Source organism: Gopherus evgoodei, chromosome 4 (genome assembly GCF_007399415.2).
Source record: "Gopherus evgoodei ecotype Sinaloan lineage chromosome 4, rGopEvg1_v1.p, whole genome shotgun sequence".
Lineage (NCBI taxonomy): Eukaryota > Metazoa > Chordata > Testudines > Testudinidae > Gopherus > Gopherus evgoodei.
The window spans coordinates 137630975-137646665 of record NC_044325.1 but is presented as its reverse complement, the minus strand read 5'-3'; the positions used below and the strand labels follow the sequence as shown (position 1 = coordinate 137646665).

The 15691-nt window shown below is 50.3% G+C and overlaps 1 protein-coding gene across 8 annotated transcripts in view; it reads left to right on the top strand.

Annotated features, from left to right (window-relative positions):
- PPARD (peroxisome proliferator activated receptor delta) overlaps positions 1-15691 on the top strand; it is a 51143-nt gene that overhangs the window by 29267 nt on the left and 6185 nt on the right. For 7 of the 8 annotated variants that reach the window (XM_030561293.1, XM_030561287.1, XM_030561290.1 and 4 more), the window contains 6 exons: positions 315-545; positions 1591-1742; positions 3405-3543; positions 5109-5311; positions 8542-8992; positions 9473-14153. In XM_030561293.1, the coding sequence (XP_030417153.1) occupies positions 416-545; positions 1591-1742; positions 3405-3543; positions 5109-5311; positions 8542-8992; positions 9473-9720 (1323 nt within the window). In that variant the 5' untranslated portion in view covers positions 315-415 and the 3' untranslated portion in view covers positions 9721-14153. Of the gene's footprint in view, positions 1-314; positions 546-1590; positions 1743-3404; positions 3544-5108; positions 5312-8541; positions 8993-9472; positions 14154-15691 lie in introns of those variants that run through there. The other variant, XR_004000230.1, reaches the window with a different exon arrangement.

Here is a 15691-nt window from a genome sequence, read left to right as displayed (position 1 = left end):
TTAGAGTGGAAAAAATCAGCGCTTTCTGAATGAACTACATGAAAATGGACTGTTTGTACTGGAAGCTGGTAAAAATCAGGGTATGGAGAAAGAGAGAGAAGCATCTTTCGAAGGAGGAAGTAGGTGTCTTGGCCACAGCAATAACCTGCCAAAAGCCTTGCTTCCTTTTCTGGATAGACATAGAAGCCAGAGTGGGACTAGCAGGGTTATTGTCCCTCTCTCTCCTTCTCAGCTGCTGTGTGATAAAGTGGCAGTGGTGTACAAGCCCAGTACAAAAGCTGCTGATAACCTCTATTTCCCCATCTTTCCCATAGGCTAGCAGGAACAGCCTGGTAGGGGTCCATCTCCGGACAGACGCGGATGATGCCAGAGCTATGACAGGGGCTGCAGTCTTGGCACTGAGGGGTGATCAGTTATGGAACAGCTACAGAAGGAAGTACTTGAAGTCAAGACGGAGGAAAAGGAAGAGGCAGTGATAGCAGCAGGTGAAACCTCAGATCCAAGTGGAGGACCAGATTGTTCGCTGCCTTCTAGCAGCTATACAGGTAAGTGGGAAGGGTGCAGCTGGGCATCAAGCAGGTGTATCCAATGAACAATGGATGCTGGCTTAACAGGATGGAAACCATTTTTCCAAAGGAAAATGCCTGCATAAAGAAACCAATCTTGCAGCGTGCAGGGGAGCCAGAGTGGTACAGCCCTGTCAGGAGTAAGTTCCATAGCTCCAGGCTTTCAGCCGAGAGCGCTCAAAGAGGCAGAAAGTGACTAGATGTTTGTATAACTAAGAATAGAATTTTTAGCTTAGTGAGAGGAATCTTGCCCTGTGCCACAGCTTGTCTCAAGTAAGAAAGGAATTTTCTGCCCCATGGACAGTGATGTGAATGAAGTGCTGCAGGAAGCTTGCCTCCCTCTGAAGCAGCAGCTGTTGGCTCCTGCCAGATGTTCCGGACACTGGTCTGTTCCTATGTGCTGAGCTGCACAGGGACTTGCGTGTGAATGGAGTCTGGCTTGTTTTAATCTTTTCTTCTGAACTGATTCATTGGCAGCCAAGCTCCTGAAAGCCTTAATCATTTCACTAAAAGGAAGGTGATTCGCTCTGCTCAGCCATTCACTGAGAGTCAGAAGACAAAAATTAAAGGGACACTCAAGTAATTTTAGGCCCAGAATTTAGTATGTGGGTTTTAGTGGCAGGAGGGAAAGCTTGCTGTGAAGCAAATATTTTGTTGTTGCTTAAATCTTTCCCCTGCAGTCCTGAGGAGCCCAGCACAACAGCATTGGGCTACTGCCTAAGAACTGGGAATATGGAATTTACCCATTGGGGTTCATTGTCCAGCCTGAATCCAAATGCCAAAATGAAGAAAACAATGTAAATAAATGAAATTGTTACAATATGAAAACTCTTGTTTCCCATCAATAATGTGCAGAAGCCAGTAGCTTGACCCGTAGAGTGCTTCTGTCCTGGCTTCTGATGACCTGGAGAAGAGGTGCGATCTTCTCTGTTCGATCACTCTTCTGTAGGACTGTTAAATGCCCACATGCAACCTGCTTCAGCCTAGAAACACCTTTTTCCGTTTCCTCTTTGTATCCCTTTAGACCTCTCCCAGAGCTCTTCTCCATCCCTGTCAGACCAACTCCAGATGGGCTGCGAGGAGACATCTGCTGCAAGTCTAAATGTGGAATGCAGGGTCTGTGGGGATATAGCATCAGGATTTCATTACGGAGTGCATGCATGCGAGGGCTGCAAGGTACGGAGTGCATGCAATAGACACTGTCCATTGCAAAGGCATCAGAGCCAGGCTTTGGGCCCTTCTCTGATACCCTGGAGAACTAAAACTGAAACTCACTGAGTTCCTGATAGCCTGGGCATCTGATCTTGGCTTAACTCTGTGGGTCTGTGGTGTTAATGGATCATGATTGTGGGGAAGTGGAACGACAGACAGTAACAGAAAGGGCAGAGGCTCTGTCCTGGGAGAGGCAGGAGCTGCCGGGGGGGGGGGGGGGGGGAGGTGTCCTACGTCATGCAGGAGTTGAGCTCCGCAGGGCAAGTGCCTTTCCCAGCTGCACAGCAACATAGCTCTGTTCTTCTCCCTCACTGCGTTTCACATAGCAAAACTCCGGGACCACCGGCCTTGCTTCTGAAGAGGCTCCTTGGCTGATCTCTGCTGCAAGCCAGCAGTGGACCTGTGTTCTTATCGCCCTGTGAGCATGTGGCCCTTGCTTTAATGAGGCTATAAAATTCCTTCCCCCACAGCAGATGCTGGAGGGGCTGCGTTAGCAAGCTCCTGGGTCCTGCCAAACATTCCTCAGGGCTAGCAAATGCTGGAGTTGACAGCGAGGGAGTTGGGAAGTTAGAACTTGTTTTTTGGTCTCTCCCTGCTGGCTCCGTGTGGTATTGCAACCGCCTGGTTTCTCAGCTTGTGTACATAACAGCAAGGCCTTCCCTGGCCCTTGGCCAGGGCTGGTGCAAGGATGTTTCGCGCCCTAGGCAAAACTTCCACCTTGCGCCCTCCCCCGCCCCCCACTTCCCTGCTCTGAAGTGTTCCCCCCACGGCAGCTCCCCCCCTCTGCCCTGAGGTGCCCCCCTTGTGGCAGCTCCCCACCCTCTCCCCTGAGGCACCCCCCCTGCCCCAGCTCACCCCTGCTCTGCGCATGTGCACCCCGAGCACGCCGTGGCTGCTTCACTTCTCCTGCCTTCCAGGCTGGCGGCGCGTAAGCTGATTGGCGCTGCCAGCCTGGAGGTGGGAGAAGTGAAGCAGTTCACCCCTGCCCCGCCTCCTCCCCGAGCACACTGTGGCTGCTTCACTTCTCTCGCCTCCTAGGCTTGCGGCGCCTAAGCTGAATGGAGCCGCAAGCCTGGGAGGCAGGAGAAGTGAAGCCAAGGTGTGCTTGGGGAGAAGGTGGGGCAGGGTGAGCTGGGGCGAGGAGTTCCCCTGCGCACCGCTCCCACCTCTCACTTGCTGCAGGTGGCCCTCCCCACGCTCCCCTGCCCCAGCTTTCTCTGCCTAAATGCCAGCGACCACCGGGGCAGCCAAAGAGCCGGCCGCCGCAGTCACTGCCGAACAAAATGGCGCCCTCCAAATCCTAGTGCGGTCGCCTAAATGGTTGCACCGGCCCTGCCCTCAGCAATGCCTTCTGCATCGTCCCCCTTGTGATAGAGGCTCTGCTCGTTCCAAGAGGAATGAGTGGAAAGTTGTCTCTTTGTTTGGCAGCTTTTCTGCTTGCTACTGGTACCTCCTTTCCACCCCGAGTGAACCTTTAAGAGGGTCAGAGCAGCACGAAGCCTGGAGCACTGCAGGCAGTTTTTTGCAGGCATCAGCTGATGCTGTTCTGAGGCACTGTTAGTAAAGCTGTTTTTTTTTTCTCTCCTGGCTCCCTCTGCCACACACTTCCCCACCCACCGGCCACAGGGTTTCTTCCGTCGGACGATCCGCATGAAGCTGGAGTATGAGAAGTGTGACCGGAACTGTAAAATCCAGAGGAAGAACCGGAACAAGTGCCAGTATTGTCGCTTCCAGAAATGCCTCTCGCTGGGCATGTCGCACAATGGTGAGGGACGTGGGTGGCACTGGGAAGCCTGGTGATTGTGCATGCGGTACCCCATGTTATCAGAAAGGATTGGGGGCACCCAATTGTGACACCGCAGGGGGGCCTGGTTTCAAGAGGCCAGGTGCCTGGCACATTCTGACAATTGGTGCCCCTTTAAAACGTCTCAAGCTGAGCACTCAAAATCACTAGACCCTTGTGCAAATAGAAATTGTCCTGCCTGGCCAGACCTCAGCCAGGTCTGTACAGTGGTGCAGACAGAGGCAGTCTCATTCCTGAATGAAGCCACGCAACTGCGATGGTGCCTTCAAGTGACAACAAAGCAAAAGGGCATCCAGAGGAAAAATAGCAAACAGTATTTTACCTTCCTGAAGCGCCTTTCACCACAAAGGCTGTGTATGCACAGTGCTGCAGTGCAGCATCTTCTGGGGGGGAGTGGCAGCTGGGTGCACAGAATGCTGCACGGGGGGGTGGCGTGTGAGGTAGAGGGAGTCAGGAAAACTTTGAAAGGGGAAAAAACCACCAGAGTAAATCCTCTGCTCTCTCAAAGTTCCCTGGGACACAAAGGGCCAGATCCTTGTTTGCCTCAGCGACGTTGGATGTACTGGGAAGGGGCATGAGTGGGTGTAAGTGCTTTTCTGCCATATTTCTATCCTGAGAGGGGCTGGAGGCCAGTTCAAACCCAGAAGCAAATCAGAGCAGCTTCAAGGTTGCCTCAACCACACCCCTAGCATGTCCACCATGTCAGAGGGGACCAGGAGTGGGGGGCAAAGAACTGTCTCTGCCCCCTTTACACCACTCAGGGTTCTCCTGTGCATAGGGCCTCTTCACATCTCTGGAGCAGCACAAAGGGAATGGTGCGGAGGCCAGCATGTGGTTCAGAGTTGACTCACAGCAGAGAGGACCCACACAGTGTGCTGTATGCGACTCACTTTATCCTAAGGGCTGAATTGTCTCTGGATTCAGGCCTGTAGCTCTGGGCATCTAGTTTGTTCCAAACTCAGTGCTTGGTCTCAACTTTCCCCTTGGTCTCATTTGTCCATAGCAGCACAGGCTGTGGGCTGAGTGCCAAGCAACTACCTCTTATTGCTGTGTGTTCCTGGAATGTGTAGTGTGCATAGGAACGGACAGTGCACAGCTCTTGTGCTTTTATCCAAAACACAGTAGTTTAAAGCCTAACAATCCTCTGATTGAACAAAGAGCGGTGCCTGTCTGAGGAGTGGGTCTCTGTCTCTTGAAGGCCCAAATTACCACAGTGGAGAACTCGCACTGGAGACCTAAACTGAATCTTCATTGGAACATGAGGTTATAATGACCTCACACTGATGCACTAGGGCCGTGCTTAGCCCGGAGGAGCTCTGCACCATGGTGCCTTGGTGGTTCTGTCTCACTGAAGGCTTTAAACCAGAGGTTCCCATGGGAGCCAGGGTCCTGTACGCACAGAGTGCTTACTGTCAGGAGCTGGTTATTGATGCCAGTGCAGATGTGTGTGTCCTCTCAGGAGCATCCCTAGCCTCTTGTGGTTTCTCCCAGGACTTGTTGATCATGCCCGCTTTGTTATGTAACAGCAATTCGTTTTGGCCGCATGCCAGAAGCAGAGAAGAGGAAGTTGGTAGCGGGTCTGACGGCGAGCGAGATCAGCTGCCAGAACCCACAGGTGGCTGACCTGAAAGCTTTCTCCAAGCACATCTACGATGCCTACCTGAAAAACTTCAACATGACCAAAAAGAAGGCAAGAGGCATCCTCACTGGGAAGACCGGCAGCACTCCGGTGAGTGCTCCTCGCAGATGGGCAGACCAGAGGGCTAATAACAGCGCTGAGTACTAGCGTTTATTTCCAGGGCAGGGCATTTTGCTAGGGAAAGAACAGGTTAAAGAATATTTGGATAAGTTACATGTATTCATGTCAGCAGGATCTGAACTTCACACTACGGTACTTGAAGCAATCTCAGAACCATTAGCAATTGTCTTTGAACTCATGAAGGATGGGTGTGGACTGCAGGTGGGCAAATATAATATCGTTAAAAAGGGGAACAAAGAGGACCTGGGAAACTATAGAGCAGTCAGCCTAACTTTGATATTTGGAACAAATTATGAAACAATCAGTTTGTAAGCACCTAGTAATTATAGGGTTATAAGTAATAGCCAGCAAAGATTTGTCAAGAACGAATCATGCGAAATCAGCTCATTTTCTTCTTTGACGGGGTTTTTGGTCTAGTAGATGGGGGAAATCTGTAAACTTGATATCTTGATTTTTAGTAAGGCTTATGATGCAGTCCTGTGTCATTCTCATAAAGGAACAAGAGAAACCTGGTCTAGATCAGTGGTTCTCAACCAAGGGTATGCAGAGGTCTTCCGGAGGGTATGTGTAGCCCAGTGAGCCAGCTTACCTGTATTATATTCATTGCTTTATCCTGCTTTATTATATTTAGTAGTAATGCAAGGAACCTACAGGCTTTTATCCTGTAAGATTTGGCTTTAGTAGACAGTAGGAGGCTTGAGGCCTATAACCTTTGGCATAGATGAACTTAAGTAACTCATATGTTATAGGGAACTGAAAGTGGTATGCCAGAGGGGAGATTTTGTCCAGAATCCTGACATCAGCCACCCACAGAACATTGCTGACCCCAGCATCCGGAAGGTTCTACACACAACCTCCAATCACAAAGGTGCCATGACAACAAATACATATACTAACCTATAGAAAACAGACACCTTAAGGGGAGGAAATACAAATAAGGACCTCTGTTGAATAGGCATTGGTCATGGCAGCGTCAGCATAACTGACTATAAAAGTAACATCCCAGGGGCTGCAGATGGGTTGGAGAGATGTAGACCTTGGGAGGGGCCAGAATGATGGTCCCAGGGATGATGACGGTGATGAGAAAGAGATAAGGGTGTAAGTATGGACGTCCAAATGTACTTTCTGTATTATCTCTATTTGCCTTGTTGCGTTTGTGTGTGTATTTGCTAAATTATTAATAAATATATATTTGTGTGTGTGTAGCGAGAGGGAGAGTTCCTATGGTGTGAGTGTTGCACCTGTGCACACCGGGGGTTCCCAAATTGTATGATGATTTTACAATAATCTTACTGGGCTAGATCTTGGGACAAGAACCTGTTAATCCTCAATTTACAATTATATATACCTAGGCTGCATATGTCAACTCATCTAGATATTTGCCTAGTCTTACAACAGGCTACATGAAAAGCACTAGCAAGTCAGTACAGACTAAAATTTCATACAGACAATGACTTGTTTATACTGCTTTATATACCATATCAGTGTTTCTCAACCAGGGGTTGCGATTTGTTTTATAATTATATGGTTAAAAATGAGAAAGTCAGCAATTTTTCAGTACTAGTAGCTGTGACACTTTCTTGTGTTTGTCTGACTTTGTAAGCTGGTAGTTTTTAAGTGAGGTGAAGCTTGGGGATCCACAAGGCAAATTAGCCTCTTGAAAGGGGGACAGGAGTCTGGAAAGGTTGAGAGCCACTGGTCTAGATGAAATTGCTAAAAGGGGTCCACACCTGGTTGAAAGACTACTCAGAGTAGTTATCAGTGGTTTGTTGACAAAGTGGGATGACCTACTTAGACTGATAAGTCTTCAGATATGTTAAGGGGTGTTATAAAGAGAATGGGGATCAGTTGTTCCCTGTCCACTGAAGGACAAGCAGTAATCTGCAGCAGTGGAATTTCAGGTTATGTGGTAGGAAAAACTCACTAACAATATGAGTAGTTAAGCTCTGGGACAGGCTTCCAAGGGAGGTTGTGGAATCCCTGTCACTGGGGGGTTTTTAAGAACAGGTTAACCAGTGGTAAATTAATAACACTGACTATCAAGTGCATTCACACTAGTGATTTCTAGCACGTCCATTGCTGGCAATTGACGTCTTTCGGAGAATCTGAATCCTGATGCCAAGGAGTTAATGGTTTGCATATGCCCAAAAGGAATGTCTTTCTGAAATAGACAGTAACTATCGGGAATCATCTCGCTATACTTCTTCCTGCCTCAGTGCAGGGGCCTGGACTAGGTGACCTCTCCAGGTCCCTTCCCAGCGCCACATTTCTACTATCCTATCAAGTATTTGACATTGTTGATGAATTTCTTCATTACTTTTTCTTTTTGCAGGGTGGGGGGTAGGGGGGTTGTATTGGGGAAACGTCTTTCTAAGATAGATCCCCCAGCCTTGTTCATTGGGATGCAGTGGGGTTCCCTGTGGGGAAGCCCCCAGTTTAGAAGTGCTTTGCCATTCAGAGATGTTGTTATATCCCTGCACCAACACTCTATCTTCTGTTGCGAAGAACTGCAGCAGTTCCATTTGAAACCAGCTGGGGAATTCACTCTCTTCTCCTCCTTTCCCTGCTGACTTGACTCATGTACAGCACCATGCTCCCACCGTTCAAGGTTCCTGACACGCTGCAAAGGTTTCTCCAACAGCCAGGGCTAAAAGTAACTTAGACAGAGGAGTGATAGTTGCACTCAGCTTCCTGACGTGCTGCAGACCTCCTCTCGCTGTTGCAGTTCAACAGGCTTCTGGTGGCAGCAGCCCAGTGCAGCATAAAATGCAAACTCGCCAGGTGGAAGCTTGCCACAGCAGACAACTGATGTGCTGTTAATGTCTCTGATCTGGTGACTGTCTGGTGAGCTTTACTGCACTCAGCCTTGCTGCTGATGAAATAGGAGTGGAGGTGGCTTCAGGATCAGAAATGGAGGCCTTGATGCTTCCAGGCTTCCCCTGACCTGCTAGTAAGCACACAACCTTGGTTGCTCTCCAGTGCTTGCTGCTGGATTTCCAGGGCATAGTTACAGACTTCTTGCAGTTGGGAGGCCCAGAGCTGCATCTGCCACAAAATGGAAGGGAAGGTTGGGGACACATGGAGGGTTTTGAATGATCTTCTTCCACACCAGGGACAGGTAAAAGCGCAGTTGCTCAGTACAGCCGGCAGGTCGAGTCCCCATTGCAGAGATCCTAACTGTTCTCTTCTCTTCTATGCAGCCGTTCGTGATCCATGACATGGACACCCTGTGGCAGGCAGAAAAGGGGCTGGTCTGGAAGCAGCTTGTGAACGGGATCCCTCCATACAAGGAGATTGGGGTCCACGTCTTCTACCGCTGTCAGTGCACCACGGTGGAGACAGTGCGGGAGCTCACCGAGTTCGCCAAGAGCATTCCCAGCTTCCTCGGCCTCTACCTGAATGACCAGGTGACTCTGCTGAAGTACGGGGTTCATGAAGCCATCTTCGCCATGCTGGCCTCTATCATGAACAAGGACGGGCTTCTGGTGGCCAACGGGAACGGGTTTGTCACACGTGAGTTTCTGCGCAGCCTGCGCAAGCCCTTCAGCGAGATCATGGAGCCTAAGTTTGAGTTTGCCATAAAGTTCAATGCCCTGGAGCTGGACGACAGCGACCTCTCTCTCTTCGTGGCTGCCATTATCCTGTGTGGGGGTGAGTTGGGGCCCACCAATCATACGCACATTAAGAAGGTTGGGCGTAGGGTGTGGGTTGGGGAGAGTTGGTCTGAGGTCATTCCTGCTGGGGAACAGGGGCAGTGCACTCCAGAGTGGGTGCCCTGCTTCCTGGGGCTAGCAACCAGTGGATTAATAGGGGGAAGAATAGCGTACATCTGAAACCAAAGCCTTCTAGTGACTCCCAAGATCTGTGTGTTCCCTGGCATCACTGTGTGGTTGGGCCATAACAAACAAAGACAACAGACAGGGAAGGTGGAGGTGGAACCTCCCCCCCACCAAAAAAAAATGCCCAGTGAAGGGAGTTACCTGAACGCAGGGCTAGGGACCATGAACTTCTGATTCACTGCATGGCCTGGGGCAAGTTGCTCAGAAGCAGTGGTCTGTTTCCCTCCGGGTAGCACACAACAAGGAAGTGGTGTGGATAGTACTCTGACTCGTGTTAATCCTCTCCCTGTAGACCGCCCTGGCCTGATGGACGTGAAGCAGGTGGAGGGGATACAGGACAACATCCTCCAGGCCCTGGAGTTCCACCTGCAGGCCAACCACCCGGATGCTCAGTACCTCTTCCCCAAGCTGCTCCAGAAGATGGCTGACCTGCGGCAGCTGGTGACCGAGCACGCGCAGCTGGTGCAGAAGATTAAAAAGACAGAGACAGAGACCTCATTGCACCCACTCCTGCAGGAAATCTACAAGGACATGTACTGAGGAGCTTTAAAGCCATGGATCCTGAGCAAAACACTTTGTATGATGACCGAGAAGCCTCCCCCGCCCTCCCTCCACAACGTCTTCCATTTCTTCTACTTGGAACGATTTTCTAGATGACCTCTACCTATGGTACATAGGCCTATCTGCCATGAGATTTCGTGGCTACTGTGTGCTAAGCCCGGGCTTCCGTTAACGGACACTTATCAACCTCAAAGGCAAAACAAGCGAAGCTTCTGTTGCCACAGCCCAGCTGTCACGCCGCTCCCTTCTGCCTTCCAAGCTACCCACGTGTTTACGTGCATTGCAGAGAAGGTGGGATTACGGCACCAGCAGAGTAACAAGGGTATGGTCTGATGTAACGAGACCATTCAGTACCTTGATTATCCGACAGGTCCAGGAACAGCACTTAATCACTTGTTCATTGTGCATTGGTTTTGTATTGCACTTGGAAGACTCTTAGGCCTGCACTGTAAAGCCTAGGACATTGGAACAAAAGGAAGTGTATCTCTCTCTCGATGGATGGATGTGTCTCCCAAAGAAAGGCCTGACTGTGTGATGAAGGGTACTGATGCTTCATTGGGAGAGAGACCATGAGTTAGTCCCCTGGATTCACAAGACAGGCATGCCTTCCTCGAGAGATGTGCATTCTCCTCTGCCTTATGAAACACTCCTGTGGGTTGTAACATGGAATCCTATGTCTGACCCCCTGCCGGGGTGGAGCTGGTCCTTCTTAGCCCCTAGATTTCAAAGGGGAAGGCTACTTTTCCTCTCCCTCCTATATTTGCTTAAAAAATGGAGTGGGGAGATGGGCAGCAGTGGGCAGTAACTCTCTTTAAAAACCAGCTTAGTCTTCAGAGCAGATGCTAAAACCACAGTTGCTCGCAGTCTTTGATCCAGGGTGTCCAGAGGAGACTTGAAGTGTCGGAATGACAAGTTGCTGCTGATCTAGGAGGATGAAGGGTTGGCTGTGCTGTGAAGGGGACAGTAGTGAGCAGAGCAGGGTGAGGCAAGGGTGTCACAGAAACCAGTAATAGTAATTTCTCTGTCTTGCTGTTTCCTTTCCCACCCCATTGGTCAACCCGCTGCAGCTTGTGGCATAGCCAGAGGAGGCCTCTCAGTGTGAGGCCAACAATGGTGCCTTCCCCATCAACACACAGTATAATACACTGGTGTCCTCCGATCCCTGGGGTCCCTCCTCTTTCTCCTGTGGCTGGTTGCATCTGCACAGTTGGCGTCGGCAATGGCCAGAGCCATCACTAAGCTACACTGCAACATCTCTCCATCGAACTCTCCTGGCATGGGCTGCTGGGGTGACCCGGAGCCAAGTGTGACCCATGACTTACTCGTTTTGGGGGCTTAATTCATCAGACTGAGGCCATCCAGATCAGCCCAGCTGAGGGGCTGCTTTGGTAATTTGCCGAGAGCCTAAGGTCCACTGCTGCAGGTCCCACTATGCCACACTCCAGCTTGGTCAGAGCAGCTGTTGAAGGATGGGTAAGTGGCCTTTGGCCCCCAGGTCAGCTGCTCAGATCCAGCCCCGGTCTGTAGCGAGCAGGAAATCCGAAGGCTTTTGAGTGGCCTATATGCAATGAGTTGGTGATTCTCAATCCAGTTCCTAGCGGACAAGTGTCCACCTCACTACTCTCCCTGGCACTAATTGGCACTTTCGTCAGCAGTCTCAGCAGGGATGCCACGGCTTGACTGAGCTGTGGAGACAGAACTCACCTAGTGGGACGAAGGGCATGACCCCTCCCTGCTCAGAGCTGAGGCATGTTAATGAAACAGTACAGGGGAAGTTTACCCAGCCACCACCTGGGCTGTCCCTGCTCTGTGAACACGACTTCAGTCTCTGGTGCAGCCTAGACTCTAGCCAGCACTAAATTCACTTTGACTCTAGCTTCAGGTGCTGGTGGCGTGTGTAAAGCTCTCCACTTGCACCAGTCTGCTGAGATGGGATGGGTGTGCGCAGGGGCGGATCTCTCTTGGCAGGTGAGACCTTTGGAGGGATTAGGGCAGGTGGGTCATGAGGAGATCCTTTGCTTGCCAAGTGGTCTGCAGAATGAAACTGCTGGGGAGTCATTGGCATAGGGCAAAATGTAGCACCCTGCAGCTGTGCCATTCACTGAGCTCCGGTGGGGGCTGCAAGGCCTGTTCTCTTTGCAAAGTAAAGGGCAGCTGGGGAATGGGAAAAGCCTTAGTGAATGCACAGCTTGAAGCATGACTCCTGCTCTGCAGATCATAGAGTGCCTCCAGCCTGTGGGAAGGGACTAGAGCAGCATGGGGAGAGTCTCGTGGCAGCCAGGCCGATGCACAAGATGTGTGACCTGTTAGGTCTCTTCCATGTCGGATTTCTAGGAGAGCGGCAGGCACTGAAGCTGCAGTGTTAGGGAAACCTGCTGCTGGAGAGTGACTAGTGCTGGTCTGAGATGCCTGAACTCTTTGATCCTAATCCTGGCTATGCCGCGGTCTCTGTTTGGCCTTAGGGGAGTCAAACCGCTCTGCCTCAATTTCCCCATCTGTAAAATGGGACTAATAGTTGACTCTCCCTTGCAGGGGGGCTGTGAAGGTTAACTAGTTAGCATTTGTAAAAAGCATTCAAGCTGTAAAGTGTGATATAAATATCAAGTATTATTTATTTTGGGAGATGGGGAGCAAAAACGCTGCATTTATCATGGTGACAAACGGGTTTATGATGGGGTGGAGAGAGAAGCCTGTTCGAAGAGCCCAAGCAAGGCACAAAGCAGCTGGACCCAACCTAATGCTGCCTAGCGGTTCTCTGTTCATTGATGCCACGTTGGCAACTGCGAGTACCAGTTTAGCTTTCAGGCTTTGTGGTCTGACAGAAAAGGCCGGGCACCCTAATGAGCGATCTCACATCATGACTTTCTCGCAGCCTGGGGTTCCGCCTGCCTCTCCACAATGGAAGTCTCGTGTTCCCTCACTTCGTGTCCCCAGCGGATCGGGGCTGAGTCAGGTTTTCTGGCTGGGACGGTAGCAGCTGACCCAAGGTCCCGTCTGCATGCAGCACTTAACACTCCATCTGTGGCTTTTGGAGTCTGTCTGGTCTCAACATGAGACAGTTGGACCAAAGCCACCGAGCTCCAACTCAGGAACAGTAAAGGGAAGGATGAAAGGAAGAACGCTGCCTGCCCAGCAGTGGGGGAGGAGATTGTCCTGGTGTTTATAGAGCTCCCATCTGACCATGGCACTGAGGCCGCCTTGTGGCGGTGCTATTAGCACAACAGTTCTTAAGTCTTTGGTGCTCCTCTCCAGCTTTCTCTGTGTATCGGGGGCAGAGGGAGGCCTGGAAGCTCAGATGGCAGCCTGGATCTCTATCTTTGTGTCTCACGGATCCCAGAAAAAATGGGCTCAGCTTGACAAGTGAAGACCAGGTGGCTATGAAAGGACTGGACAGGGCACATCTGGTGTCCTGAGCAGGCTCGCTAACGGACCTGGATTACACTCCTTCCCTGCCCCTTTGGGGTAATGGGTTACCCTGGTGCAATAATGTCTTACAAATCTGAGGCAGAGGAATAATCTGCTTCCCTTCCATAACTGCTTGGTAATCCCACTGCTTCTGTCCTCCCTAGTAAGCACCCATATCAGAAGTTGGGACTGGTATAGATCCCCACCCGTCATTACACCAAAACTGCAGCCTATCCCACCCTTATGCTTGTTGTCTTCCCCCCCACGCGCACACTCCCCACAGGGGCGATACCCCTCCTAGGTATGGTTCATGGCTGCACATACTAGTACTGAGCAATGTACATTTAATTGAAGGAGGGTTGTGTAGTGCAGCAGTTCCCAAACTTCACTGGTTCCCTTAGCACCACCTGTAAAGATCATGGTGAAGTGAACAAATAGTCCATCAAGCTCACAATCTGCTGTTTGAAAACCCCTGGTCTAGTGGCTAATGCATGAAGAGGCTCCAGGTTGAGACCTTTGTGGCCTGTTCCCAGCTCTTTGCCAGCTTGCTGCGCTCCTTTGGCAAGTCACGCCTCCCCTCTTGCCTCAGTTTCCCCATCTGTCTCATCTGCCTAGTCTTTTTCCTTCCCTATGTCACAGGGGTGTCGAGGCCCATTTGTAAAGCACTTTGAAGTCCTCTTGTGAAAGGAGCCAGAGAAGTGTGAATGACGGACTGATGGGTTTGTGATTGGTACCTTTCCAAAGTATCTATACTGACCCTGTGGCCCCTGCTCTGGAGCGCTCCGAGGCTGTGAACGGAGAGGCTGCTGTGACTCCCGGCCAGCCCTGGCCCCCAGGAGATGCTAGGCTCATGTTCTCTTCATCGCTTGAGGAACTTTTGCTTGTTGTCAATGTAACAAGCCTCAAACTGAAATGTATATTTTTGCTAGAAGTACAAACCTCCAAGTGTTTTTAATATAAACAGTGTCGCAGACTGACTTACCTTTAAAATAAATCTGACCTAAATATTTAAGAATTTTTTAGCGCATTGCCATGCTTTCTTCAACGCTTTGTAGTATCTCCCAGCCCTGCCTGGGGGCAAAGTTTAAACAGCTCTTTCATTAGATGAGTCACAGGGACTTGCCGTTTTTGGGGGAGCTTTGCGGGGGTCTCTCAGAGCTGGATCCTTCCATTTGCAATGCATGGAGGGGTCCTTGCACCCACATCAGTAGGAACTCTGTGCAGGGGCAGTAGTCATCCACGCAAAGCTTGTCGCAGGACTGGGGCTTTGGGCGCCTATTATGTGAACACTTACTTGCTCAAGTAACTTTACTCCCACAGCTAGTCCCATTTCAGTAGGACTGTTTGCATGTATAAAGTTCAGCAGCTGGCTTGAGTTTGTGTTTCATAGAATCATAGACTATCAGGGTTGGAAGGGACCTCAGGAGGTCACCTAGTCCAACCCCCTGCTCAAAGCAGGACCAGTCTCCAACTAAATCATCCCAGCCAGGGCTTTGTCAAGCCAGGCCTTAAAAACCTCTAAGGATGGAGAGTCCACTACCTCCCTAGGTAACCCATTCCAGTGCTTCTCCACCCTCCTAGTGAAATAGTTTTCCCTAATATCCAACCTAGACCTTCCCCACTGCAACTTGAGACCATTGCTCCTTGTTCTGTCATCTGCCACCGCTGAGAACAGCCTAGATCCATCCTCTTTGGAACCCCCCTTCAGGTAGTTGAAGGCTGCTATCAAAACCTCCTCACTCTTCTCTTCTGCAAACTAAAGCCCAATTCCCTCAGCCTCTCCTCTGGAGGAGCAGGGATCTGATTTATTTTACCGTAGCATGTAGGAGCCCAAGTCATGGACTAGGCCCCCTTTGTGCTAGCAGCTGTAGGGAATTACTTCGTAATCAATTTTTTTCAAGCCTGTCCCTTGGTAGTTGCGGGACCCCAGTTGTGCTGAGGACAGTGCTCAGGAAAACCGACCACCTGCCGAAGAACTGTGTTCAAACTGTGTGCAAATAATATCTATCTCCACCCTGGGGATGTTGGGTAGGAGCAAATTTGCTGTGTTAGTGTAAATTGTGCCAACATGAGAGGCTTCCTGTGCTACTCTCCTTCTTCCAACTGTGCACAAATACAGGGTTGTGATGTTCCATTTTGTGTTGGGTTTTGATGGTTTAGTGACCAGGTATTTTGTGGAATTTTTTTAAAACCCTCTTTTTAAGAGAGAACTTGGAGCATCACCACGCACTCTACCCTAGGCGTTCCCTGAAAGAGCTGTGCCAATCTAAAATAACCTTAACTCATCTTGCCGGTGTAGCACCTCCGTCTGTTCGGTTCACAGGCTCCTTGAAGAAGAAAGTTCCTGAGCAAAAGGAAAATCCTCTGCTGTGTTTTCTCCTCACGGGCAGAAACCTCACGTGAGAAATGTTCATCCGCTTTCAAAAATATTTCTTATGGCAAGAATTCTTTCCATTCTGCACATACAAGAGGCCCTTAAAACTAACTCTGCAGGAGTCCCAAACACTCCCCTTTGCACAAAAGCTCCTGTTGACTTACGAGCCTG